The 26951-nt window shown below is 42.0% G+C and overlaps 3 protein-coding genes across 4 annotated transcripts; all 3 read right to left on the bottom strand.

The window, feature by feature from the left end:
* Positions 1 to 3599: 3599 nt before the first annotated feature.
* On the bottom strand, positions 3600 to 12956 carry LOC145391947 (dnaJ homolog l(2)tid, mitochondrial). 2 transcript variants are annotated; one of them, XM_080266437.1, is made up of 9 exons: positions 12792 to 12956; positions 11703 to 11917; positions 9846 to 10082; positions 8646 to 8814; positions 8256 to 8387; positions 7876 to 8069; positions 7337 to 7550; positions 6157 to 6324; positions 5177 to 5304 (listed from the first exon to the last, which is right to left on the bottom strand). In XM_080266437.1, exons 1-8 carry the CDS (start codon positions 12952 to 12954, stop codon positions 6158 to 6160), a joined length of 1491 nt encoding a protein of 496 aa, XP_080122563.1. In that variant the 5' UTR covers positions 12955 to 12956; the 3' UTR covers positions 5177 to 5304; position 6157. The 2 variants fall into 2 exon arrangements, with proteins under 2 accessions (XP_080122562.1, XP_080122563.1); XM_080266436.1 differs by lacking the exon at positions 6157 to 6324 and having other exon boundaries at positions 3600 to 5304.
* A 978-nt stretch (positions 12957 to 13934) lies between these two features.
* Positions 13935 to 15979, bottom strand: LOC145391868 (uncharacterized). The gene is made up of 4 exons (XM_080266358.1): positions 15892 to 15979; positions 15486 to 15583; positions 14581 to 14831; positions 13935 to 14285 (listed from the first exon to the last, which is right to left on the bottom strand). The coding sequence occupies exons 1-4, from the start codon at positions 15911 to 15913 to the stop codon at positions 13997 to 13999; spliced, it is 660 nt and encodes a 219-aa protein (XP_080122484.1). The 5' UTR covers positions 15914 to 15979; the 3' UTR covers positions 13935 to 13996.
* Positions 15980 to 20398: 4419 nt separating this feature from the next.
* On the bottom strand, positions 20399 to 26598 carry LOC145391867 (uncharacterized). The gene is made up of 8 exons (XM_080266357.1): positions 26497 to 26598; positions 25429 to 25519; positions 24395 to 24511; positions 23336 to 23478; positions 22186 to 22733; positions 21451 to 21640; positions 20958 to 21099; positions 20399 to 20574 (listed from the first exon to the last, which is right to left on the bottom strand). The coding sequence occupies exons 1-8, from the start codon at positions 26584 to 26586 to the stop codon at positions 20399 to 20401; spliced, it is 1497 nt and encodes a 498-aa protein (XP_080122483.1). The 5' UTR covers positions 26587 to 26598.
* Positions 26599 to 26951: the final 353 nt, after the last annotated feature.

The raw sequence follows: 26951 nt of genomic DNA, 5'->3' as shown, positions 1-26951 counted from the left end.
TGCCTGGGAATGCATATCCAGTTCACATTTATTCTAGTGTAAGATCCTGCCGATGAATCCCTTTAACTTCTCTGTTGTAGTGTTAACAACGTCCATGTTGAGTCAGTTCCACATGCGGAGCAGATCTTGCACGTGAAAAAGTGTTCACGTAATCTATATCTGTCTATATATTGCCAGACACCATAATCCCGTAAAGGGTGGCCATTTGACACTGAGTTAGTTGTTTTACAGGGAGGGGCACCAACCCTCCACCAACCCACTTGTTGACACGTAGGGAGCACGTATGGTTTGGTTATATGGTTACCACCCAGCGTTTTAAATGGTTTCTTGGCTTACAGGAAACCATTTGGCTTTACACTGAGTGCAAGCTCTGCTCAACAAGGAACTGACTCAACATGGACGTTGTTAACACTACAACAGAGAAGTTAAAGGGATTCATCGGCAGGATCTTACACTAGAATAAATGTGAACTGGATATGCATTCCCAGGCAAACAAGAAGTATCTCCACGGTATGGACTGCATAGTCATTAAGATACTAACTTTTTCTTGTAACTCCTGTGTGTGTGTGTGTGTGTGTGTGTGTGTGTGTGTGTGTGTTTGGAAGGACCAACCAACAAAAGACCGCAATGCACAAACCAATTTATATAGGCCTAGTCTCAACTAACCTACCCATATTTGCTCGAACTGAACCCTGCCTAACCTCGAATGACCTAATACAACCCAAATTAACCCAACCTAATCTAACTTAACCTCACCTAACCCAGTCTAATTGTATTTAACCTCACAATCTCACGTAACCTCCCCATACCTAGCCTAACCAATTCTGAAGCAGCCTAACCGCATCTAATCCTACATAATCCTACCCAGTCTCACTTAATTATACCATACCCGACCTAACCCAACCCAGTCAAGCCTAAAATGACCTAATCCAACCGAACCTAACCCAGCCTAACCCAACCAAATAAAACCCAATCCCAAAACCTATCAAAACCGACGTATTCTAAAGCAATCTAACCTAATCCGTCTATATCTAGTCGAACTGAAGCCAACCCAACCAAAAATTACCTAATCAGACCAAACCCTGCCCAAAGTGACCTAACCTAACTTTCGATCGGCTATACATTCGCTATATAAGAAATTTTGCTGCCTGAAAGTCTACGGATGTCACATTCCAAGTTTCGCCTGTTCTGTGTACACGTATATGTGTGTTCTTACCTAATTCTTACCTAATTGTATCTTTACAGGAATGAGTCAAGCTCGTACTGTCCCGTGTCTTAAACCATATTTATCGTACATATCCTTAAATTTGTGAATTGTTTTGGCACACACTATTTCATTCGGTTGTGCATTCCATTGATCAATTGCTCTGTTTGGGAAACTGAATTTCCTTACGTCTTTATCACCTCTCTTCTTATGCAGTTTTTTGCAGTGTCCTCTTGCTGATGCTTCTCCATATGTTAAGTAATCATTTATGTCTATTTTCTCCTTTCCTGATATGCACTTATATAGCATTATCATGTCACCTCTTTTCCTTCTCTCCTGTAGTGTTGGTAGATTCAGTTTATTTAGTCTTTCTTCGTAGCTTAGGTCCCTTAAGCTTGGTATCCATGTGTGTGTGTGTGTGTGTGTGTGTGTGTGTGTGTGTGTGTGTGTGTGTCCTATTCCTAGATCTTACTTACCCTGTTTATGCAAGCTCAGTGCTTGCATGAGTCAAATATTCACTCCATGGCCTCTCTCAACGTGGTATAAACTCGCGTAACACCTGAATCATTGTGAGGCAGCAGATCGGCAGGTTATGTGGCTCTGCTCAGTACTGGCACCAACCTACCATAGAGCAAGAAAAGACATGAAGTCAAGGGCAATGTTGTTCTGTTATGGTTGTATTTGATTAGATAGTGATCAATACTATCATTATGTGTAGTTAATCAGTAAGGCTATAGGGAGATTACAGTACATGACACTTATGCTAAGAGAGAGAGAGAGAGAGAGAGAGAGAGAGAGAGAGAGAGAGAGAGAGAGAGAGAATCTAGTGTGGAAGGAAAGAATAATGAAGAGTTAGTACCATCCCACAATATGACTATATGGCACTGCAAGGGTAGAGGGAAAATAAAAGCCAGAAGAAACACGGAAATATCAAGAAGAGAGTTAGAATGGAAGAGCAGAGGAGGACAGTAAGGACAGGACGGCCGGAGACAAAGAGGCCCCTTTTTAGTCACCTCTTACGACCAGCTTATCGAGTATGATATGACTACCTACACCTGTATTCACCCACCCACACTTGTCAACCTGGTATCTACACCTTTCCACACCTACTCACACCTGTCTTCTCCCACCCACACCTGTCAACACTCACCCACACCTGTGTACACCCACCCATACCTGTCTAAAACCACCCACACCTGTTTACACTCACCCATACCTGTCTACTCCCACCCACTTCAATCCAAAACTGGGAGTATGAATACTTTGTCTACAGAAAACATCAGCTGTACCATGGCCAACCTCAAGATGGGAATTCATTATGAAGAACCATGATGCCATTAAATTTGAACTGAACTGAACTGAATCCTAAATAGCATTTACCTAACTTATCCATCCATCGTCTACTGTGTTGCCCCATGTAGAGCGTAAGAGCCTGGGGCTAGGCAAGTTGGTCCTGACATTTAAGAGGAGTGTGATCAACCTCACTCATCCCTGAGTGGCATTACATGAGCAATAAATCCCAACCACCCCTTGGATACAAACCTACACAGGCTCAGTCTAGAGTGCCTTAATTACCCACAAAGCCACCAGGCACCATAAGTTGGTTATATGGTTACCACCCAGTGTAGTAAATGGTTTCCTGGTGTACAAGAAACTATTTGGCTTGTCACTCAGTGTACAGTAGAGTCACCCACAGGCAGAATGAGGAGGAAAGAAAAACAGAAGAGGAAGTGTAATGCCACCCATAGGCAGACGGAGGAGGAAAGAATGAAGGAAATAAAGACACAAGAGGAAGGAAGGGAGGAGGAGAGGAAAGGGTTGTCACCCAAGAGCAGCACTACATCGAGTGAGTGGATGGTGAGCGCCCCCACCTACCACTGTATACCTAAGTTATAAAATCAGAAAAAAAAAATACTCCTTAACTATCATTATATCTATAGCCAGATGCCATAATCCCATAAGGGATGGCCATATGTCTTTGTGTTAGCTGTTTTACAGGGAGGGGCACTAACCCTCCGCCAACCCACTTGCTGACACGTAGGGAGCACGTATGGGTTGGTCATATGATTAGTACCCAGCATGGTAAATAGTTTCCTGGCTTACAGGAAACCATTAGGCTTGTCTCTCAATGAAGAGCCACCTGAAAAAGATAGAAGAGTAATAAAAAGTGACAGGAAAGATGGGAGAAATAGAACAAGAGCAGGGCAGACAAAAAAAGAATGATTAAGGTGAAGGAAGAAAGCAGCACTACATCTAGTGAGTGGATGATGGTGGCTGCCACCTACCATTAACACTTACAAAATCAAAAGTTAAAAATCCTCCTTTACTCTATACTTTAATATCTCAACAAAGAAAACTATGTACTCAATTTTTCATATTTATTTTTTCATAACATATTTAATATATATTTTCTATTAACCCTGTAATAATAATAATGAATTGATACAATACAATATCAAAACTTAAATAGTAAGATGGCTTAACCCTTTGGGGCTAAGGATGTCATTACTTTCATTATTCAGTTTACGATACTCCTCAGGGGCTGAAGAAAGTGGGAAAAATTTAACAGACGGGACCTTGTGAAGGAGGAAGTACCGGGGAAGTATTTATCTCAATGAATCTGAGTGACAACTTTTTTGTTTTCTTGCTGCTACCAGACGATTCCATTCAAGTTAACATATACCTCTCTTAATGAAAGGGTTTAGTGCTGGATAGGGATGCCTTCATGTGGTCGCACCAATATAAATAGGTTGCTCAACTGCCTGGTTATACAAACGTCCCTCAACTACTTCCCTATCCCCTGGATGGTGCATGGTGAGCTGCAGGTGAAGATCGATTTAAGCCTGCACTACACCAGGTTCATGTTTCAGATGAACCTGGGGCTACAACTTCTACTACTACTACTACTGCAAGAGCTTGTCAAGGCTACATTATAACCTTCCAGTTCAGAAAGTTTAAAAGTTTATCTCAAGCTTAATAAGTCATCAGGCAGTGGCAAAAATACACTGTAAAAGACATCCTCACGCTCCATGGGTTAAGAGACAAGCACAGCCTGATATCAGTGACCCACCAAAGATATAATCTTTACAATGTTCTCAGATACTGGCAACAACTGCTCCTGTATCAGTCACTTATCCCCATATGTACATGATAAACAGATAACAGAAGCAGTCACTGCAATACTGATACACAGACAACAGTGGCACAGGTTGAAATGGGGTCATATTCTCGCTGACACTAGAGACTTTGTATCATATTCTCTTAAACAATTTAATTTTTAGCTTGATACACTACGTCCTCCTTATTTTACTGATACCATTAAAAATGTTTCCTAAAGTCTTGCAGTCTTATTTTCTGAGTGCATCATCAACCATACACATTTCAAACTACACAAGGAGTCCTTGGATCATTAAAAAATAAATTTCAGTAGTCAGTGCCAGAAAAAAAAAAATGTTTTAATTTGCAAGTTTCATTACTAAATCAAAATAAAGTATGCCCGTAACTTATCCCAACTTCTGGTCTACAACGAAGCTGGTTTGGTTTCAGTACAGGCAGCCCTGTAGTATTTAAAACAAGAGAAACTAGAGCTGGGATGTCTTTATCTTTTGAATTTTGTTCTAATAACAATGTTAGAAGCCAACAGGTGCCACAACTGCCTAGTCCATGTGAAAATCAGAATGAAGGCTACACTGACGGTTATGCTGGTTTTGTCTTCATACAGTCTCAATTACTGTGAAGGAGCAAATTCTAAGTCCTACCCTATCTAAATCTATTGCATTATGAATGCCTCTGCCATTTTATGACTGGGTACCTTCATTATGTCCTTTCTCCTGTGGGCAACTTCTGAATGCTGTCTTATTTTAATTCACTGTATTATGAGTGCCTTTGCTGCTCTGACTTGGCACCTCCATCATGCCGTTTATCCTGTGCCTGGGTTTCTTCTGAGTGCTCTGGCTTCTGTGACTGATCTGGGTGAGTATCACAAGCAGCTTCAGCAACATCGTCAGCCACAGTACGGGCAACAATGTCTTCCACCTTCCCTGATAGTGCTTGCCTCACCTGCAGCAATAGCTGGCTCTCCTCCACAGCCACTTGCTTACCTGTGTATATGGAAAATAAAGTTCTACAACTCATTACCTGAGCTAAAGGAAGGTGAATGATGGAGTAGGTGTATGTTCAATGTACCTAGTATCTATTCCAAATTTAAAGTATACTCAGTCAAAACTCACACCAATCCATACCTGCCCACAACCATGCTCCAAGACCTGTAACTATAATAATCAGAATTATTCTGATTTGGATTGGGCTATACCTAATTACAGGTGATGGAATTAAAGTGAGGAAGTATGGGTGGGTGTGGAGGGGTGTGACTCAATGATGATTGTAATTCTAATTTGGAACTGAATTTGAACAGTTCTAGCTTACCACGTTCTTTATTAGGATTATGCAATATAACTTAGGCTTGATTTGATCGGAAAGGATCAAAATGAGAAAGTCAGTCAATTAAACTGTCAGGTTAATAAGGCAAAATTTATATGATTCTTTCTCTCCTTTTGTTAATACATTCATATTTTACTATAAACATAAAATCTGAAACCTCAGCTCAAACCTTACAGTGCTAGTTGCTGCATGAATCTAAATGCATAAGAATCAATACTGAGTACCATAACAATTTAAGCATGGTCACTAGTCATTACAGTAAAACCAAGAGCTCAAATCAGAGGTTTGTAACTACTCTTCTTCTTCTGCCTGGGAAAGTGTTTATCTCTCTTCCATCTTCTTATAAATGATATCTAGGACTGTGCACTGAATGCAAAATAACCTTTATATTTGCACTGTACTTACCACTTGTGAAGTCTACATGTGTCAACAGCAGATTCATAAAATTCATAGTACGTCTGACAAATGATTGCTTTTAACCTAAACTACTGACTCAATAACCTGATACTAACCCTACCCAAATATGGCACGTTTTATTTTGGTCAGAAGGCCTTCGTCTGAGGTGGAATACTGTGAGGATGATTTTGAGGAGGAAGAGGAGGAGGTGGATTGAGAAGGTTGGGAGTCTTTCTTTCCCACCTCTCCTTCCTCCTTGGCCTGCTCCTGAGCCTGCTTCCGGCCTGCAGGAGACACCAGTGTTAGTTTATCCACACCAAGGGAACATTTGTAACTCAGCTAATGAAAGTCAAAACTTTTCCATTACCCGGTATTTATTTTTTTAATGAAAGCAGAAAGAACTATGGGCTACAAGCCTACAAGTTGTTCTTTCCAGGAAAACTAAGTAAAAGAAAGCCATATTTAAGATCCGCTCACTTCAAGATGCCTGGACACATCGTAAATGGCTGGAGGCCACGGGCAGCGAGAAATAAAGACTAAGGAACACAGGTCCAGGCTGACCTGTTGCACATATTCAACAAGTTAAGTCTTCCATCAACAACAGTGTTCCTCAGAGTTCTGTTCTTTCACAACTTTCTTCCTCCTGTTTATCGATGACCTTCTGAGCTGCACATCAAGCCCAATTCACTCATCCACTTCAAATATCTACCACACTATGCACTGTACTGCTAAACATCTCTAATACTGCAGGAAAAAAAAAAAAAGGTAAAGTAAAATACATAATTAAAAAAAAAAAAAAAAAAAAAAAAGAAGAAGGAATGGCCAGTCACACTGTTTTATTGCAAAATTTAAGTTTGCTTGGGGTGGTTCTTGTTTACTGCTCACACTGGCTTAAAGCTGCTCCGGAAAAAGCAACTGGTCACCCTTACCGTAACATACTGACTATACAAGCCTAGCTTCAGGTCCCAACACTCGTGATGAGGCAATGAAGGACTGTTTGACTGACTAAGACAGAAAGAGTGGAAAAATAAACGGCCAAGAGTTCAATACCTATTATCTTTTGTGGAAAAAAATGCAAAAATCAGAGGACAAAGACTCAAATATAAGGACAAAGAGTCTGATATACTGTACGTGTGAGGAGTCAACTCTGTAACTGAATCACTCACCATCTTTTGTATGAGAAACAGAGCAGGATGAATAGAATGGTGAGCAGCCACACACATACACCTAAAGAATGAAGAGAATAGAAAGAAAGGGTAAGAATGTAAATGAACACAGTAAGTCTAAATCACCCACCATCTTTAGTGTATGTAATGCCAGTGATAGTGCCTGGGGTGTCTGTTTCCAGCTCAGCCAGTGCCACCAGCAAAGCCTTCTGTGCTGGCGACAATCGGATGGGCATACGAACCCTCAGGTTCACATAGTGGTCCCCGTAGCCGTAGGAATTCACCCGCTTCATGCCCTTGCCCGTGAGCCGGATACGTGTGTGTGAGTGTGAGCCGGCTGGGATCTGTTATAGGGAAGACAATCATTATCATCATCATTCTGACTTCTCTTCACATCCGAAGATGCAGTGAGGTATGGTATGATCACTATGAAACATGACAGAAGGAAATTATCAAAAGCATGCCTTTTAAATGGGCTACATTCTCCTTTACTCACTATTCAAGCCCTTGGGATCCTGGAGCGAGGAGAGAAAGAAATCAATCGATGGTATGCTTTCTCTTAATTATTCCTGTATTGTATTAAGGCTTGCCACAGTACAACTAATGCTCCTTTGCCCAGTGTATCTATGCCACTGAATGAATGCTACCCTCTCCAGCACCACACCTTACCTCTAATGTAAGATCCTCATAGATGCCTTGAATTCTGGTGGCTCCCCCTAGTGCTGCCTGACATAGTGATATGGTAGCGTCTGTATGAACGTCGGCTCCATCCCGTCGAAAGTAATCACTCTGGGCTACTCTAATTCGCACAAACACCTCTTTCCTCCCTACAGTCATTCGTAGTGTTTGTCCATCCTCCACACCTGTTTAAAAGGTAGGAAATTCATTAACGCTATGCTTTTCCGACTACAAAAGGAGAGATAATTTGCTTCTTTCACACTGTAATTAATCCTGTGGGGTCATTAATCTCAAGAGGTTAGATATATTTACTGGGATAATTACAAAGAAGTATTTAAGCAAGAAAAGAGTAAAATGAGAGCAATACCAACCAGCAGGGACTGGGATGGTGACAGTCTTGCGTTGGACAGTCTGACCTTTGCCCTCACACTCAGTGCATGGGAACTTGATGTGCATACGGGTCCCATGGCAATATCGGCATGTCTGTCGCATCACAAATGGACCTGAGGAGTAATGGATAACATGGATTACAGAAAAAAAACTTCCAATCATACTGCAACACTATTCTAATTCATCACCATCATCTTCATCATCCAGACCTCCTTTCCCACCCAGGGATGGGGCGAGGTGGGGTCCTGAGTGCCAGAAAAAACTTGATAGGATGAGATACTAACCAAAGTTTCCCCAGTTGAATGGGCCACACCCCCATTCACTCACCATTCAGAAACTAGAGAAACTAGATCTACATGCATCCTTCTCACCTGTTGAAATAGTTTCCATGCCAGTGCCATTACAATACTGGCAGCGGGCAGCCTTGGTTCCAGGTTCACATCTACTACCACTGCACTTGGGACAGATATCTACTGTATTGAGGCTGACATCCTTGTTGATACCCCGTGCTGCTTGTTTGAAGGTTAAGTTTAATGTTAACTGTGGGGGAAGAGGAGAAGAAAGTTATTTCTGATACTCAGTACCAGTAATTACCAATTCTCCTATGACACGACAGCAAACCTTATCTTTCATTTTGTTTTCAGTTCATCAGCCACCCAGTTATACAGATGTCCCTCAACTCCCTCCCTATCCCTTAAAGAAAGATGGTGGATCACTGGAAAAGGACAACTCAAGTCTGCAAACTCACAGGTAAACATTTAGACAAGCCTTGGGGCTCAGAAACAGGAGTAAAACTCCGCACACACACATACTCTTCAGTCAATCTCCCACTCAATTCATTCCATAAGACTATATTACCTCAAATTAATTCCTCTTACATTTCCCATAACATTACCATTATATACAGTTTGGTCATCAATAACTTTTTCAGCATGAGAGGTTTTCCATAATATAGGAACAAAATATCTGGGAGCAGCATAAAATTATTAAAAGACATAATCAGAGGGTATCAAGGTTAGCAATGCTCAGCTCCCTCAATCTAGTAAACCCACATTACTCTAACACAGTAATGAGAAGGTGGTGGTCAAATGGTTATACAAGTGATATGTTGTCTATAATGATGCAAGTTTGATCCCTGACAGGGGCAATGAATAGTCTGACCATCATCATCACTGACACCTTGCTCCTTCTTGAGAAACCCTGAATGGGATGGTCATGAATGAAATGCCTCCAAGCTCCCTTATCTTTACACACTCTCTTGAACACTCTTGACGGCACAAATTTTGTTAAAACAAACTTTACTCAGTCCATTATAAGATCCATCAACATAAAAAAAAAAAAAAAACTAATGCTATCACACAAGTCCCATATGTGACAGCCCTAGCATGTACAAAATATACCGGTAGACAGTGTGCCAAATCCAAAACCACACTCTGCAATATCCTGTGCCTCCAAACCCTTGCCTAAAACTATCTATCTCTTCATCTCTTGTCAGACACCTTAACTGCAGAGGTGCCTACAAACAAACTGCCCAGATACAGTACAGTACAAGATAACCTAGACTTCCTTACCTCCTCAGCTGCACCAAATCCAAATGCAGACTCAGCAAAATCCTGTCCTCCAAAGTCAAAGCCACCCTTTCTAAAGTCCCCAAAAATCCTGCGGAAGAGTTCCTCAGGGTCGATGCTGGTCTGGTATTGCCATCCCGCCTGGAAGGGGTTGCCTGCCCCAGCCCCTCCTGCCCCCATCTGCTCTGCGGTGCGTCCCATTGTGTCATACTGCCTCCGTTTCTCCTCATCTCCCAGCACCTGTGTGTATATAATGCAGTAAGATCTTGTGATGCCTTTTAGACGTTCTTGTTCCTATTTATCCATTCAATCTGGAGACACAATCAGGAGTATTTAACCCGTTAACTGTGCGTGGCGGTTTTTTGGAGGTTGCCATGGTGCACAGACATAGGGGTAAAAATGAAATTTCCCAAAGGCCAAATTTTGTCTTAGGAACTGAGAGAACACATGCCAAAGTATATAGTAACGAAATATTAGCTCAACATTTACCTTGGTAAAACCATGGATGAACATCGAAGTGTCTGATTCCCTATTGGAATGTATGGTTTTTGTTTTGGTTTTGAAGGCTCAAACATGCTCACAGGGGTCAGCCTTGGTCACCATGGCACTATATTCAAAACTGACCTGCGCAGCCAGGGCTGTATTGAGCAGTCGCACTCGGAACAGCCCAGGCTGTATACAGCAGTTAACGGGTTAATGAGGTTCCAATATGCTGTACAGTACTGCTGCTGCTTTTTCCATCACCCTGCACCTGTGTCTGTGTGTATGATTAATCCCAGTCATAGGGCATATTGCCTTTTAAAATGTCCATATTCAAGTAACCTATTTAATCAATTGACATATTTAGATATACCTCAGGAAATAAATGATACACTGATATAAAAGCTTGTGTGCTACTGTACAGTATATCAACATGCTCATTCACTGCATAACCTGACTGCTTCATGATGAATAATAACCTGACTGCTTCATGATGAATAATGCCATGTCATATGAAAAGTGCTTCTATGGTGAATAACGGGTTCAAATGGAAATAAATGTTAACTGAAAGAGAGTTAACCTCTTCAATATGGCAAAGTCTTATTTCACTACTGCTACCTCCAGACAATTTTATTCAGTTTTCAAACTAGTCTAGAGAGTTAGATACTTCTTTCAATGATTCCATGACTACAAAAGGTCTTTCCTGAGAGTAATAAACTCATCTGAGGGTACGAAAAAAAAGTAACTGGACTGAAGCGTTATCCCTTCGTTAGTCTGGTGGGGTGTTTTGGCACCCCAAATTTTTTTAAAAGCTCATATTTCCCAGCCGGTAATTCGAATATTTCTCTCCGCTCCAGTACTCTCCTGATTTAGTGAGAGGAGGGAGCATGTGGATTGGTTTAGTCCTGCCTCTGCTGTAGTGAAGGAGAGGGCACTTCCCCCCCCCCTCCCTGGGGTGTCCAGTCACCCCATCAAACTAACCATTTAGATCATATTGTGATATAAACTGGTGTATCTTATTTCTGCATACCATACTGTTTATCATTATACTGATTTTAAAAATCACAAAATGTATTTTCCTGTGCCTGTTTACCTGACAAATGAGATACTGGTATGAGTCCATTTGCAATTTTTTTACTGATATAATTTACTGTATTTTATTATTATAAATTAATAAACACCACCTACAAGGCATTCAATCTTTTCATTAGTGATTGCAAAGATATGCTGAAGTGGCAATATGAATATATTTTACATTAGTAACACTACATATATTTTTGTAATGGGGTATTGTAACATCCCACCGGAATAACCACATCCGAATACCCCACAGAACTAACGAAGGGTTAAGCAAGGAACTGCAATAACACTCTTAAATACCTCATAAGCCTCTGAGACTTGTGTAAACTTTTTCTGCGATGCTGGATCATCTTTGTTCACATCTGGATGATACTTCTTTGCCAGCTGATAGTAAGCTTTCTTGATTTCCTTGGATGAGGCATTCCTAGGCACTCCCAGGACCTCGTAGTAATCCCTCTGACGCTCACCCGATGAACTATGAATCTGTGCCCTGCTAGCAGGGCAATTAGACAAACCTGTGGAGACCATAGGCTATACTGTAGCTATATTAAATGATTCAAAATGTAAATTCTGGCAAACATAGCAAAGTAACAAAATTAAAGTTCCACTCATGAAGCAGGGTCCTATAAATCCTATAATGCAATGTTATGTTGGGTCCTGTGGAAGCCTGTGCTGGGTGAAACATCCTACTGACAAAAATAAAGACCCTGCATTGCATCTGGTGCTTTAATCTAATTCACTGTACTATGACAGCCATCTAGTGAAAGGTTCTCCACATATCAGCATGGGCAATGATCTCAAAACATATCACAAGGGCAGAATCAAGACTAATCTTACCTAAACAAACATATCAGGTCCTGCTACTATGCTCTTTCCACTATGTTTTATCCAACAATTTCCCTCCACTTTCAAGCTTTGCCCTTCTCTGGTCTTCAAGTTTACATCACTTGGTTGAGAAAATGGGATACCAATTAAACACAACGATTAGCAGCAAACACTGTCATACCTCATTAGCAGCTTTCAACAGCATCAAAACATGCTGAGACACTGAATGATTAAATAAATATGAACAACAGGATTTCTGTCGGAGACTACAAACTTAAAAACATAATCAAAAGCATATTTTCGTTAAAAAAAAATAATAATACCCGGTAATAATAATAAATAAAAAGCAGCTCTCACCTTTGATTTGTGCATCTAAAAAACTGCTCAAATGCCGGGTGAATGAAGGCCCTAAGACCCATAGGTGCTTAAACATCATAAGTCATGATTTGGAAATTCTGGGACCTGTTTAGATCATACTAATACTTTCCTATATATTGCTAGAAGTTTCATAATACTGGGAGCAGACGACACAAGAATGGGATGACCCATGCCGCTGTCACTTACCATTATTCCATGCCTTAACAGCACCAAGTTTGCGTGATGAGGAGCATAGTACAAACAGATTAATTCTAGAGGTCTTGAAGTATCTCACTTGGCGACTGTAACTTCCCCTGGTCAGTGCAATGGAGGCAAAACGAAGATTGCGAAGGCCACCGACCGCCGCCATCATCCCCAGCCTCTCTCACACATGTTTTTTGGCAATTTCGGGATTACATAATTCGGATTTAGTATTGCGGAAAAAAACAAGGAAACATTAATAGCGAGAAGCAATTGTCACATCGAAATATGAGAATAATATCTATCTATTGCCAGACACAACAATCTACAAACAAACGAAAAACAAAAACAATAAAAACTCAGACGATGGGCATCACCAGATCACTTTCCATTTTTTAAAGAGCTTACAGACAGTCTGTTCAGTTAGAAGACTGATGGGAGGGAAAGCTCGCTCTTCTCAAACGATTTCCGTGGTTGCGAACGTTCGGTACCCAGCAGATAAGGCTTTCTCGGCTTAGACGATGGCAATGCTTTGAATGAAGGGTTCCTATTATGCTTTTCACCCATTTTGTTTTCTTTCACATGTGGAGAGAATGGAGAATGAAATACTGACTAAGAGGGTGTATGTAGGTGATATGGAGGGAGGGAGAGGGAGGGGTAGACCGAAGATGAGGTGTAGGGATGGAGTTGAGAGGTATATGAGGGAGGGGGGGGTGAGTTGGGGGGAGGGTAGTCAAATGGTGGGTGACAGAGTGACTTGGAGGCGTTTTGTCTGCGGCCACCCTTTGCGGGATTAGGGCGTCGGGCTATAGAAATAGAATAGAATAGTTTTCTTTCTTTTCCTATTTTCATCTGGCATTCATCTGTTCATTCTGGGTCTGGTTAATGAGTAGGGAAACCTTGGCGATCGTTTTATACTTTATTGGAATACTCTAAACTGGACCCTCTGAAACCTAGTATATTGTATAAAATGACTACACTAAAATGGTATCCCATACTAGTTTTATTTAACGGCATCTTGTTTCCTATCCATCCTTCGAAAAGCAAATACTGTCACAAAAATAAAATGAAAAATGGGTCTGGCCTGAAAGGGTTCGATTTCTCTTCCTATTACTACATTTATAAGTCCTCTTCATTTGCTGACTTCAAACCATGTCCTTTCTACTGTAATAACTTCTTCCTCACACCAGAGAGCTCAAGGATGGTGTACTTTATAAATCCTCTTCATGCACTGACTCCACAACGCCCTTCTTCCATTTCTTTGACTTTTTCTTCGTCACAGCATCTTGAGGGTCCAAGGTTGGTGTGAGCATCTTAATTCCCTTCTTAGCCTTTGAGAATGGACCATCATTCCGCACTTGGCTGTGCTGATCTTTGCCCCTATATCTGTTCACTGGATATCCCTTCTTTTTGTTTTCTTTCAGTGACATGATAATTCCTCTCTCAATGGATCCCCTTCCTACGTAGCCTCCTATACCCATAGTGCCATTCATGAGCATCCTGAAAAAGTTTGTAGTAGCAGTAGTAGTAACAGTAGTAGTAGTAGTAGTAGTAGTAGTAGTAGCAGTAGTAGTAACAATAGCCGTCATCACTCTCTATTTTCTAACCATCCCTCATCATCATCATTAGTCATCCACCCATCATCATCATCTATCCATCATCGTCTTTACCAACACCACTACCATCATCATTATCATCACGGCCAAATGAGCCTGAAGACACAAAAAGAACAAAAAACAACTATCATCAAAATCATCATCATCATTACGGCAAATCTTACAAATATTCAGTTTACCTGGCATCTGTTTCATCTCCAGTTTGAATCCCTCCAGTACTGCCATCATTTATTTCGAGGTCCTTTAGCGTGGCTGTTTCTTCATTCATCAAGCCATCCAACTCAACTTTCCTTTTCCAGCAATGTGACTTCGCAGCTGCAAGCTTGTTGGCTGCATCAAGGGTGGCTGCTTCCTCTGACATCAGGCAATCCTGTTTTACTTCCCCTCTGCATGTTTTCATTGCTGCTGGGTTGTCAAAGGCACTGGACACCTGGGAAAATCATCAGCACTATTATAATTATGAATGAATCAATCAGTCACCACGAACATCAATCATCATTCTTATTCTCACCGAAAGATAAGTCACTGTCATCACCATCACCATTATCATCATCCATGTACCAATTAATGTCATCATCCATACTCCTACCGAAAAGATGGGGTGAGGGAGGACCTAGAAACAAGGAGAAATGCGAGTGTAGAATTAGTAATAGCATTTCCCGGTTTGTCACAAATTTACCATACCCTTCCACCTTCTTACTGGGGTGTCACGCCTCTTCCCACCTTCATCCACCTTCTTCTTGGTCTACTATGCCTACCCCTCACCTTCATCCACTTTCTCCTTGGCCTATCACACCTTCTTCCACCTTTATCCGCTTTCTTCTTGGCCTACCACACCTCCTCCCACCTTCACCCATCTTCTGTTTGGCCTACCACACCGTTTTCACCTTTAAACTCACAAGAAGGCTTCGCAGAACTTCTTCATTTGAGATTTATCATTTCTATTACATCTTAATGTTCACTTTACTGGTATTTATATATATATCCAGTAATGACAAGGTTTGGGTCAGTGACATACATGAGAATACTGATAAGTATTGTGCTGAATAAATCGCTATGTTAGAAGTATTACGAAACAGCTTACCTTAGGAATACCTCGTATGCTCCTAGCCTTGTCACATCCAACCTTACACAGACGCTCACCAGTAGTACGCTTCAAGGAGTGGTAGATGTTCTCGCAAACTGATAAAAAAAATGGGTATATACATGAATTAATTACAAGATGATACTAATGAAAATACTAATAACCACCAACACCACTACCACCACTATTAGTATCACAGCCTTGATACTTGGCATATAAATGCCATTTCTCCATCTTGAATCCTGGGTTGTTTCTATTAATTAATACTATATCATAATGTTAGTGGCAAAAAGAGTGCTATGGAAAGGATGTTGAGACACAGATTAGCCTCTTTCTGTCAATGAGCTAAGTGAAATAAGCTGTATAAGGACAAAACTCTTGCCCAAGGTGAAAGAACTATACTCACTGCCATAGCAAGCGACCATCATGCTGGCCACAGGTCCAGGTTGAAGACTGTCCCAGGCTTTGCACCCTTGTTCACATGCCTGCAATTGTATTTATATGAAGTACTAAAGGCTTTACAACTGAACCGCACACATAATGCCACTCAGAGGCATGCGACTAAACCGCGCGATACCGGTTTTACCTAAAACAGCCATCTCTCCATCATTAATTCTGAACTGACTCTAAATATTAATATCAGACTATGATGACAGCCACGGAGAAGTGCGATGTTGGGTGGTGACTTCCTTTTTTTTTTTTTTTAAATAACTCCGGGCTCTGCAACGATACAACCTATAAACCACAGCCTTCCTAAGAAATGTAAAAAAAAAATCCACAACCATTTTTTAAATTGCACAATATAGTAATTTACATAGCAGAAGCACACAATTAGCAATTTCACTGAAATATTATGAGGAATTAAGCCAAACGTTTATTTATACAGTATCCTCAAAACGCTCGACTGTGCACTCCGAGGCAATGACTAAAGCACTCTGCTTCCTGTGTTTGGTAATGTATGGTAAGACTGGATATTCAGAAGGAGCTGCAAGGAAAGCTTTGATATCTGCTTACCTTGAAACTTGTGGAGGTCTGATCCCAGGATAACTTGCAGATCTGAGAGCAAGTAAACTCCCTTGCTCCCTCCGATACTTGTCTCTCTTCTTTAAGTGGCATTCCCGGAACTACACACAGGCCAGAGAGTAGCCACAAGCTGATCCATGGTGGTTTATAAATGGCCATGATCCATAATATGAAATTCATACCCACTACAATCATCGCAAACTTTCAGCCGTGTCGAAGAATGGCAGCGGCTTGCGTCTACACCCCCCTACTTTTGAGGAGACACTGTTCATGTTTGTTTACATAACATTACACTAATACACTGATTATAGTGACTGATCTTAAATTTCGGAGGAACTTTTTGATCAGATTCTGACTGATTAATCATACGAAAGATATATCAGCCTTTTCATATTTTTAATGAGTAGCAAACATTTGATGGTTTTTACATTCTCAGGGCTAGCTGGACGAAATCAATATAGAACTTTTATCAGTGTGATTTCCAGGTCGACTTAAACTTTTCTAGTATTATCTAGCGACAGAGCGATAGACTTAAAAAAAAAGGGGGGGGAGGGGGGCTCAAACGATTGCACATAATACAAGATTTTATCTGATTCATCATCAGTGGCGTTCCTTAATATTTTGCTGAACTGTCGTTCTTAAATAGAAGTCCATTTCATTGTAGCCTCTACTGTATATGTATAGAGGTGGTGGGGGATGTTTTCCGAAATCTTCCCCAGAATATAGTAATCCCAAGATGTTTTAAGCCACTTATAGAGGTACAGCCTAACAAGTTACATGAGTTAGGAGAGTTGGGAGGGGGATATAGGCATGTTGATGTGACAGTGAGGCCAGAAACAGTAATCTTATACATGTTAGAAATGCGGATATAGAAGAATGAGCTAATGGTTATCAATTAACTTACTGGGTGATCATATTTTTCACATTCAGAACTTCTGAACAGTATGTTCAGGATTTTTTTTGGTCCTGGCGTGGATTCGTTTGAATAATATGACCCATCTAATTTTGAACCCTGGTCTTAGGTGAATCAAACGAATCAAACATGTACACTGTCAGTGAACAATTACAAAAAAAAAAAAAAAAATGGAAATGGTTTTTTTAAGATGTATATCCTTATGAGCAAGTCTCCTAGAGTCCACCATTCAAACGGGGGGGGGGGGGATTCTCAAAGATACGATCAATTCCCTGTCGTAACTATTTTTTTTTTTTGTAGGAAGAAGTAGGGACAGGGGAAGATCCTGCACTCTCCATTCCTGGGGTTGAATGGGGCAAGGTGGCACAGTGGTAGAGCATCGGACTCGGGACCGGGGGGGTCGTGAGTTCGAGCCACGCCCGGTAGCTGCCTTGCCGGGAGGGGTAGCACCTTCCTGTCACCCAGCAGGGCAATATGATCAAATAAAGTCATGGTCGGGGGAACATTCCCCTTTCCCTGGGGTGGGATGCACATATATATATATATATATATATATATATATATATATCCCATTGGATACACACACACACTTGTACACAGAGCAGGCCAAGCTTGAAGTGAGACACCTGTAGATTTTCAGACTACAAGAAATGTTAACGAATCTAATGGAGATGTGAGGCTAGGTTAGGTTAGGTTAGGCTAGGTTTGGTTAGATTAGGTCATTCTTGGTTTGGCTGGGTTCAGTTATATTAGGTATAGACGGATTAGGTAAGACTGGGTTAGAATACGTCAGTTGCGGTATGTTTAGGTTGGATAATTTTACGTTAGGTAAGGTTGGGTTAGGCTGGGTTTGATTAGGGAATTTTAGGCTTGGCTAGGTTTGGTTAGGCTAGGTATTGTTAGGTTAAATAAGACTGGATGAGATTAGGTTGGTTTAGATATGGTTAAAGTGCGTTAGGTTAGGTCAGGTGATTATGTTATTATGGAGTAATTTAGATTAGGTGTGGGGAAGTTAGGTGAGATTAAATGAGGTTAAATATAATTAGATTGGGTTAGGCGCTGAAGTGGTGACGGGAAGGTGTGTGGCACTTAGGAGGAATGCTGGATCTTAAGAAAACGAAGAGTTAGTCTGTCCAGAGTCAGATACACACACTAAAGACACTTATATATACATATAAATGACGTATAAGAGAGTTAACTATCCTTTGTATGTTACTGACATAATTTTAATATGGAAATAATTTGCATTAATAACATACAAGAGGATCATTAAGTGAAATATCCACTTTAAATCGCAGGAGAGGCGTTAAGACATCTTAACCAATGTAAACACCTTCCACTGTCAGCACAATGTTGCATGACATCAAAGTCATGCTTAAATAACAGTAAACTGTACTTTTTAATTTGTTTATTAATGTTGTAATACACAACAAGGTGATAAAGATCCATACTGATTATATGCATCTTAAACATCGTCATCATCCTAACCTTAATTTCCAGTACCAAAGGAATTCAGTAAAGATAAGATAACAAAGCATCCACGGAGCTGGGCCACACATCCATTTACTTATAACTGTACTTATTCTATTTATTTATCTATTTATTAAGCCTGTCCGCGCTGCTCAGACATCGATCCACACAAAAGTTTGCATCATAACACTTGAGTCACTCTCGCAATAATTAGGGGGTGGAGTAAGTCTAGTGATTAAAAGGTTGAAGAGTGCGTTTGCCTAGATGGTATGGTCACACAAGAGATATGGATAAAGGTGTGAAATTGGTAGCCTATATACCGTATACTTTCTCTAGTACTGTATGATAAAAAGGAGATATGAAAACAAGTAGTGAAAGGTGTATATTCCGTACACATCCCCATACTTTCTGTCAATCTCTTTATAGCACGAGTTAATCACTATTCTAATAGCCATGAGAAAATATTCGCCGACAATCCCCTACCAACGTTATATCCTGCCTTCCATATATCTCATTCAATTCCCAACGACAGAAAGTATCATTCCTTTCATACTTTCTCGTTGTGTGCTTCATAATATCACAAAAATACTTCGCTTAACATCCTCCACCTAAGAAAGAGATGCTGAAAAATTCCCTTCGTCCAGTCGTCCAAATACAATGTGTCCAGCCACAGCGGGGTGAACAGGTCTGGAGTTTAGCTCTCTTGTTCGGCTTAATTTGGAAAGGACAGTTTTCCATATTTTGGCTTTTCTCATTTTGTCTACACACACACACACACACACACACACACACACACACACACACACACACTGGAAAGGGGCAAAGAATATGGTTGTTTATGGTAACTGCGTGTGAGAAAGCGAGGTATGGAAGTTTAAATGAAATAGCTGATGAAAAGTAGAAATGGATGAATGAAGTTAATTAGAAACACACACGACAACTGTCAAGCATCGCCATACTCGTAATTTGTCTTTTACACCAGTGACCCCCCCCAAAAAAAAAAAAAAAAAAAATCCGACAGTTTTAGGTTTCTGTATGACTCAGAGATTTATTTTCTCCCCATCCCCAAGAATACATGCCGTCAATATGAACAGATGCATACCTTGTCTAATTCAACTTCACCTAGCCCAGCACAACCTAATCATATCTAAACCAACTTGATTTAGCCTACTCTCACCTAACCTATCCACACTTGGTCTTACTGAACCCAGCCCAACCTCGAATGACCTAATCCAACCTAAATTAACCAGACCTACTTTAACTTAACTTTGTATTTAATGTCAGATAATCTCACCTAACCTCCCCATACCTAACGTAAATTACTTCAAAATAACATAACCACCTAACCTATCCTAACGTCATGTAACGCATCCTAACCATATCTAATGTACTGATATTCTCCCTGTCCCTTTATTAGTGTTCACGACTGTATATGTAAAGACTTGTAAGTGTGTATCTGCAAGATTTTTGTTGCCGAGAAATAGTTGCAAGAAGAGACGCAAGAAATTCAGTTCCTGGGTGGAGGTTTGACGATATTGTAAGTGCAGACCATGGCGGAAATAAGGAGGATGAGCACGACCATGGAGAAAGCTGTGACGTAGACAGTTAGTTCGCTTCCACTTGCTTCGTGTAATGGTGGTAGCTCCCACGACCACCAGTCACTGCCGCTGAAGATGTTGAAGCCTGAAGAGAGAGCGAGGGTACTAAATTATTATTATCATTATTATTATCATCATCATCATCATCATCATCACTTCCTTAGGTCTAAATCCTATAACATGAAACGATCCACAGTATGGCTATATATAGGTGGGGGTAGAATTATCTAGAACGGAAAAGTGACCTACAGTACATCGCTAAATGGGGATATCTGTATGAGTAAGATCTCTATGGTATGGAAAACTGGAGCGAATTAATTGGTAAGGCTATCTGCATCGGTCATATTTCTATTATATGAAAGTGACACACCACACGTAAGGATGTTAGTATAGATTAGAATTTCCACTATTACTACTACTACTACCACTAGGCCTACTACTACTACTACTACTACTACTACTACTCACCTGAAGCTGGACGGGTGATGTTGGCAGCAGGGGGGAGAGAGCCAGGGCGGTAATTCTTGCAAGAGCACGGCCCCCCTCCACATCCAAGCTCCGGCAACTCCATCTCACCCAGTATCGCGGAAGTAGCATCGGCCTGCCCAGCCTACCACATGAGGAGGGTTAGAGAGCATCATCATCGTCATCCTGATCATCATCTTGATCATAGTCATCAATTTCCTTATCATTATCATCTTTATCATTAATATCATCATTAACATTCTAATTATTATCATGATGATCGTAATTATAAATTTTCATCACAATCATCATCATCGTCTCTGCAACCTCTTTTTCTATCACCCAAGGATGAGGTAAGGTCTAGAAAACAAGGAAAGAGAGAGCCACACACACACACACACACACACACACACACACACACACACACACACACACACACACACGAGATGAAATGGGCTAAATTCTGTCAAAAACACAACAGCTGTGATGTTGTTACCTGAGTAAGATTACCCCCATGCAGGAGTTTGACGGTGAAGTGTGGCAGGTCTTCCGTACCAGATGAGAGGGTCGCCTGGGCCAGCTCTGGGAAGATGGTTGTGTCTGGAGTTGATGAGAGTAGTAGTTCCTCCCAGGCATCCACTCCCAGGCCATTCAGTTTATTACACAACCCCTCCTTGCCTCCACAACTGGGATTAGGTTAGTTAGGTTGAGTTAGGTTAGGCTAGGTTAGGTTAGGTGTGGGAGATAATAGTAATAGTCCCTCACAGACACCCACACCCAGGCCATACAGTTCATTACACAGCCCCTCCTTGCTTCCACACCTGGGTTAGGTTAGTTTAGGCTAGGTAAGGTTGAGTTACAGTAGATTTGGTTAGGTTAGATCAGGTGTGGGTGATAACAGTAGTCCCTCACAGGCATCCACACCCAGACTGAATAGCTCATTACACAATTCCTCTATTCCGTTTCATCTGAGGTTAGGTTAGTGTATGTTGGTTAGATTAGATTAGGTTAGGTTAGGCTGGGTTAGGTGTCGGTGACAGTAGTAATTGCTCCCATGCCTCCAAACCCAGACCGTGTAAATCATTGTACAGCTTCTCTTTACCTAGCTTAAAAGACTTTCTATCACCTTTTCCTAATCAGTTTATATCTGTATATAGCACGTTTGCACGTTAATATTCTCTTTCACGTTACTTTTGTAGTCTATGTTAGTAATGACTGTTACCATATTTACCTGGTCATATGTGCATCTCGCAGCGCTGCCACACACCTCAGCACAACGTCCACAGCAGCTGGAGCTGCGGCGTCGTACCCAAAGTGTCCATCGGGACAGGAAGCGCACTCTGCCACGGCGGCCAAATAGTGGCGGCGGGGTGTGTCCTCAGCTGCCAGATCACGCTCTAAAAAGGTTAGGAACTCCGGCAACACGGGTGCGGTTCTCTGCAGTATGATTGTTGGCACAGTTACGTCACCTAGCTCCACCTGGGGCATGGGGCCGCCCTCTGTCAGCAGCAACAGGTCAACGGGGCTTCCAGGCTGCCCCAGGGTACGGGCCAACAACTGTACGTGGTGACGGGACCCCAGTACCACCACAGCACCGGGCCCACCACGTATCGCAGCCATAACCTCACCACCCGTGCCAGTCACCACCACCGCCACACACACATACCAGTAGTCTGCTGCCTCAACTAAGTGCTGGGCCAGAGTTTCTCCCTCAGCATCGTCTGTGTGAACCACGCTGACTGCACTCACACCAGCACCAGTCAGCACCTGCACCACCGCCTGCACCACAAGGAAATACATTCTTTCGTCATATATTAATCATACTAAACCTCCTACTACACCTACACCACAAGAAAATCGCTCTGTCTCATACTTTATTCATACTACACCTCATACTACACTTACACTGCCACCTACACCACATGAAAAAGTACCCTATCACAATACTACTCATACTACGCCTCATACTGCACTTTCACTGCCGCCTGCACCACACACACACACACACACACACACACACACACACGCACACACACACACACACACACACACACACACACACACACACACACACACACACAAAAACACTCTTATTCCATTTTTCAGTTATTTCACAGTATTCCATATTGTACAACCAAATTACTATTGTTACTCCATATGACTCCCATGTAATGTCATTTGATCAATAAACTAGTCTATCTATCTAACTACCTACCTAACTATGTATCTATCTATCAGTCTGTCTGTCTATATGTCTGTGTGTCTACATGTCTACCCATCTGTCTATCAGGTCATACAGTCACCATACCATACTCCAGCTACACCACCATCCACACTATTTACACACCAGCATCAGCTGTACCAGTGTGGAGTTGTGATACCTGAGCAATGCGGTATGGTGCAGGTGTGATGATGTCAAGTGAGGGCGGTGCTGGTACAGAGCGTGGACCGTAGGAGAGGAGGGGCACTCCTAGAGGGCGTACCACAACACCCGCAGACGAGGCAATGGAAACGTCATTCGGACCTGGGAAAGGAAACTGGATTTTATCGGACAAATTTATCTTGTGCAGTCAATTAAAAACAATGCCGTATGTAACTCCAGCAATGCAGAAATCTTCTCTTAAGCCAGAAAATAATGTCCTATCTATCTCCTACTGTTCGAAAAATCGTAACCTAGAAAAAAGTATCTCGTCTGCAGTCCGAAAAATCTCTCCTAAGCTAGAAAAATGATGTAAATATCTCTAGCAGCTCCAAAAATTCCTCCTAGGTTAGGAAAAAAAGGTCATATCTATCTCCTGCAATTCGAAAAAATATTCTACTAAGCTAAAAAAAAGAAAAGTTTAACTCCTGCAGTTCGTGAAAACTTTCCTAAGCTAGAAAAGAGGCCATAATTGTCTCCTGTAGCTCGAAAAATTTCTCCTAACCTGAATAAAATTGTGAGGAGGAAGCGAGAATAAAGTAAAAACCAAATGTTACCTGGTTCCTGGGGTTCAAAGTTAGTACAAAGTTGGGAAAGGGAAGGCCGAGGGGGAGAAGTGGCGCGAAGAGTCTGACTGGGAGATGAAGGGGTGGGTATCCCCAGGCACCCCCGTTGCTGCGCTACTGGGTTAGCACCACATACTGTACTAATGTTAATACCTTGCTAAAGCCCCTGATTCAAGATGGAGATGTGGCAGTTGTACACCTATGCTCTTTTTACTCTAACTTGGCTTAAAACTGCCATCTCTCCGTCTTGAATGCCGAATTGTAACAACAGATTAACGCTAGAATATGATTATAGTCACGAAGGATGTGCCATGGAAAGGATTTCGAGCCATAACATCGTCCTTTTTCTGTCAGTGAGCAACGTGAAGTGAGCATCAAAAGGACGAAAATTTGAGCCACGTTAACTTGAAAGGAGTGTAGTTAAAATGAGTAAAATATTCATCCAGTCTACTGACCTAGGATGGCGAGTGTGAGAGCAGGGAGAGGACAGGCTAAAGAGTCTTCCACCCAGGCCACCGCCGCCATTTTGGTAGTGAAAGAGGGCACGCCGCATGTATCCACCACCCGCAGTCCTGCAAAACGTGTACAGTAGCAGTAGCAGTAGTAGTAGTAGTAGTAGCAGCAGCAGCAGCAGCAGCAGCAGAAGCAGCAGCAGTAGTAGTAGTAGTAATGGTAGTAGTAGTAGTGGTGGTGGTGGTGGTGGTGGTGGTGATGGTGGTGGTAGTAGTAGTAGTAGTAGTAGTAGTAGTAGTAGAAGTAGTAGTAGTAGTAGTAGTAGAAGTAGTAGTAGTAGTAGTAGTAGTAGTTGTAGTAGAAGTAGTAGTAGCAGAAGTAGTAGTAGTAGTAGTAGTAGTAGTAGTAGTAGTAGTAGTAGTAGAAGTAATAGTAATACAGTAGTTGTAGTAGAAGTAGTAGCAGTGGCTGCAACCCAAGACTCAGTTGCATGCAATTCGACGAGCCATAGTTATGGGGTAGAAATGAGTCCCCTTGGCTACAGCAGTTGGTTTGTTTATTACATGACGGAACTGGGCCACATGAATACTACTACAACTATCGTCACTATCACAACCACCACCACAGCTATAACATTCACTCTCACTACCACAGCTGCAAAAATCACTAGCACCAGAACTACCATAACAACTATCATAATTACCAACACCACCATAATCACCACCACAGCTACAAAATTAACTCACACTACCACAACTACCACCACAACTACAAAAAACACCAGCACCAGAACTACCTTAACAACTACCACAACAATCACAACCACACTGCAAAAATCACTATACCATTACCGCTGCCACCACCACAACTGTTATCAACACTACCACCAAAACTGCACATCACTAATATTACAACTACCACAACAACCACCACAACAAGAAATTACTGCTACCACATCTACCATACTTATCACAAGTACCACGCCTACCACAACTCTCACGCCTGCTACCACTACTACCACAACTACCACACCTACCCAAGGATACTCCAGGGACGAGGCCAGCTTCATTGACCTTGCGTACAGCCATCTGCGTCGCCTCGGCCACTTGCACCTCCGTCAGACCAACCTGTGCGTAACATCACAATACATCACAATATCGGCGCTGATGAGGAGCCTACACGTGGTGGCGTTGTGTATCCTGGGTGGAGCAGCTGCGGCATCCATCCGGGAGCCAAACCTCCCCATATTTCAGTGCATCCCGCCGTGGGAAGGGACCTGATCCGACCCTGGTGAGGTGCTGTCTACCACAAGGGGACGCCGGATCCCTCCATGCAATATGTACAGTATTGTATTGTACCTGTTGGACGGCCCCACAGGAACAGTTGCATATCTGTGGTCTCCGGCTGCCTACGGCTCTGCTCAGCCAGACAGATCGGGGGTAAGCTACAGCGCGCAGCTCTCTCACCACAGCACAACACCATCACATCATAGTACCACACAACCCATTATCATAACACAGTAGCAGCACATTATCACTAGATTACAAGGCCATTAATCTGAGCGACGATTTCTGGTTATCTGTCTATCATCCAACTCATCAGGAGCGTAGAGACCCCGGACTAGGCGACAGTGCAGATATTTATGTTAAGACTGACCAATTATTCATCCCTGAGTAGCAGTATGTGAGCAATAAACCTCAACGATCTCTACAATGTAAGACCTTCTGAACCACGTCTACTTGAAGCACCTTAACCCACTAGACCTCCAGGCATCTCTTTGGTTACATGGTTACCACCCAGCGTAGTAAATAGTTTCTTGGGCTGCAGTACAGAGTCACGTCCAGAGGAACTACATCAAATAAGTGGGTGGTGGACGGCTTCATCTACCACACATAGCACTACTTGAGATATTTGTTTTCTCATAGTTACAGAATGAAGTACGTTTACGAGTGCCGTCGTGTGTGTGTGTGTGTGTGTGTGTGTGTGTGTGTGTGTGTGTGTGTGTGTGTGTGTGTGTGTGTGTGTGTGTGTGTGTGTGTGTGTGTGTGTGTGTGTGAGAGAGAGAGAGAGAGAGAGAGAGAGAGAGAGAGAGAGTACACTTTACCTGAGAGCAATTAGGCCCATGATGCAAAGGCAGTAGTAAGGTAAGAACAGCATCTCCAGGAATGAGAAGAGACGATCCACCCACGCCCATACACTCACCCGCCGCCCACCTGCCCCCAGCTACCACCCACACCGCCCACGCCCACACCCGCACGCCCACACCTCGCGCCATCCAGTCTGGGGGTGTGCAAGAAAAAGGTTATATCTAATCCCTACAGTTCGAAAAGTCTCTCAAGCTGAATAAAATCGTCTGGGGGTGGACATTAAAATATCCTAGACTACCTGCTCTGTATAAGAAAGTATGTGTGTTTCTTGAAGTAGCCTGGAAAGAAGTCGTGTTGTTTCCTTTATATTATCAAAACTGAGTGCAGGAAGGTGTGAGCAAGCAGTTGATATCTGACGGTCATTCGTGGAACATTCATGATTGTTGGAAATTGATAGATGCGATCAGCCTGT

The sequence above is a fragment of the Coenobita brevimanus genome, chromosome 20 (assembly GCF_032717465.1).
Source record: "Coenobita brevimanus isolate Jiangsu-jjx chromosome 20, ASM3271746v2, whole genome shotgun sequence".
In the NCBI taxonomy this organism is placed as follows: Eukaryota; Metazoa; Arthropoda; class Malacostraca; order Decapoda; family Coenobitidae; genus Coenobita; species Coenobita brevimanus.
Note: the sequence above shows the minus strand (reverse complement) of the source record. Positions and strands in the feature narration are given on the sequence as shown.

Coding starts and splice junctions, on each gene's coding strand:
- LOC145391947 (XM_080266436.1), bottom strand. CDS start 12,954: ATGGCGGCGGTCGGTGGCCTTCGCAATCTTCGTTTTGCCTCCATTGCA. Junction 8,815..9,845: donor GATTTGGTGCAGCTGAGGAG/GTAAGGAAGTCT, acceptor CTTCCCCCACAG/TTAACATTAAACTTAACCTT. Junction 5,305..7,336: donor CATTACATACACTAAAGATG/GTGGGTGATTTA, acceptor CCATATACACAG/GTAAGCAAGTGGCTGTGGAG.
- LOC145391868 (XM_080266358.1), bottom strand. CDS start 15,913: ATGATGGTCGCTTGCTATGGCA. Junction 15,584..15,891: donor GATGGTCGCTTGCTATGGCA/GTGAGTATAGTT, acceptor TTTTTTTATCAG/TTTGCGAGAACATCTACCAC. Junction 14,286..14,580: donor GGAGATGAAACAGATGCCAG/GTAAACTGAATA, acceptor AAACTTTTTCAG/GATGCTCATGAATGGCACTA.
- LOC145391867 (XM_080266357.1), bottom strand. CDS start 26,586: ATGGGCGTGGGTGGATCGTCTCTTCTCATTCCTGGAGATGCTGTTCTT. Junction 25,520..26,496: donor ATGGGCCTAATTGCTCTCAG/GTAAAGTGTACT, acceptor TGTTACGCACAG/GTTGGTCTGACGGAGGTGCA. Junction 21,641..22,185: donor CGAGATGCACATATGACCAG/GTAAATATGGTA, acceptor ACCTAATCCCAG/TTGTGGAGGCAAGGAGGGGT.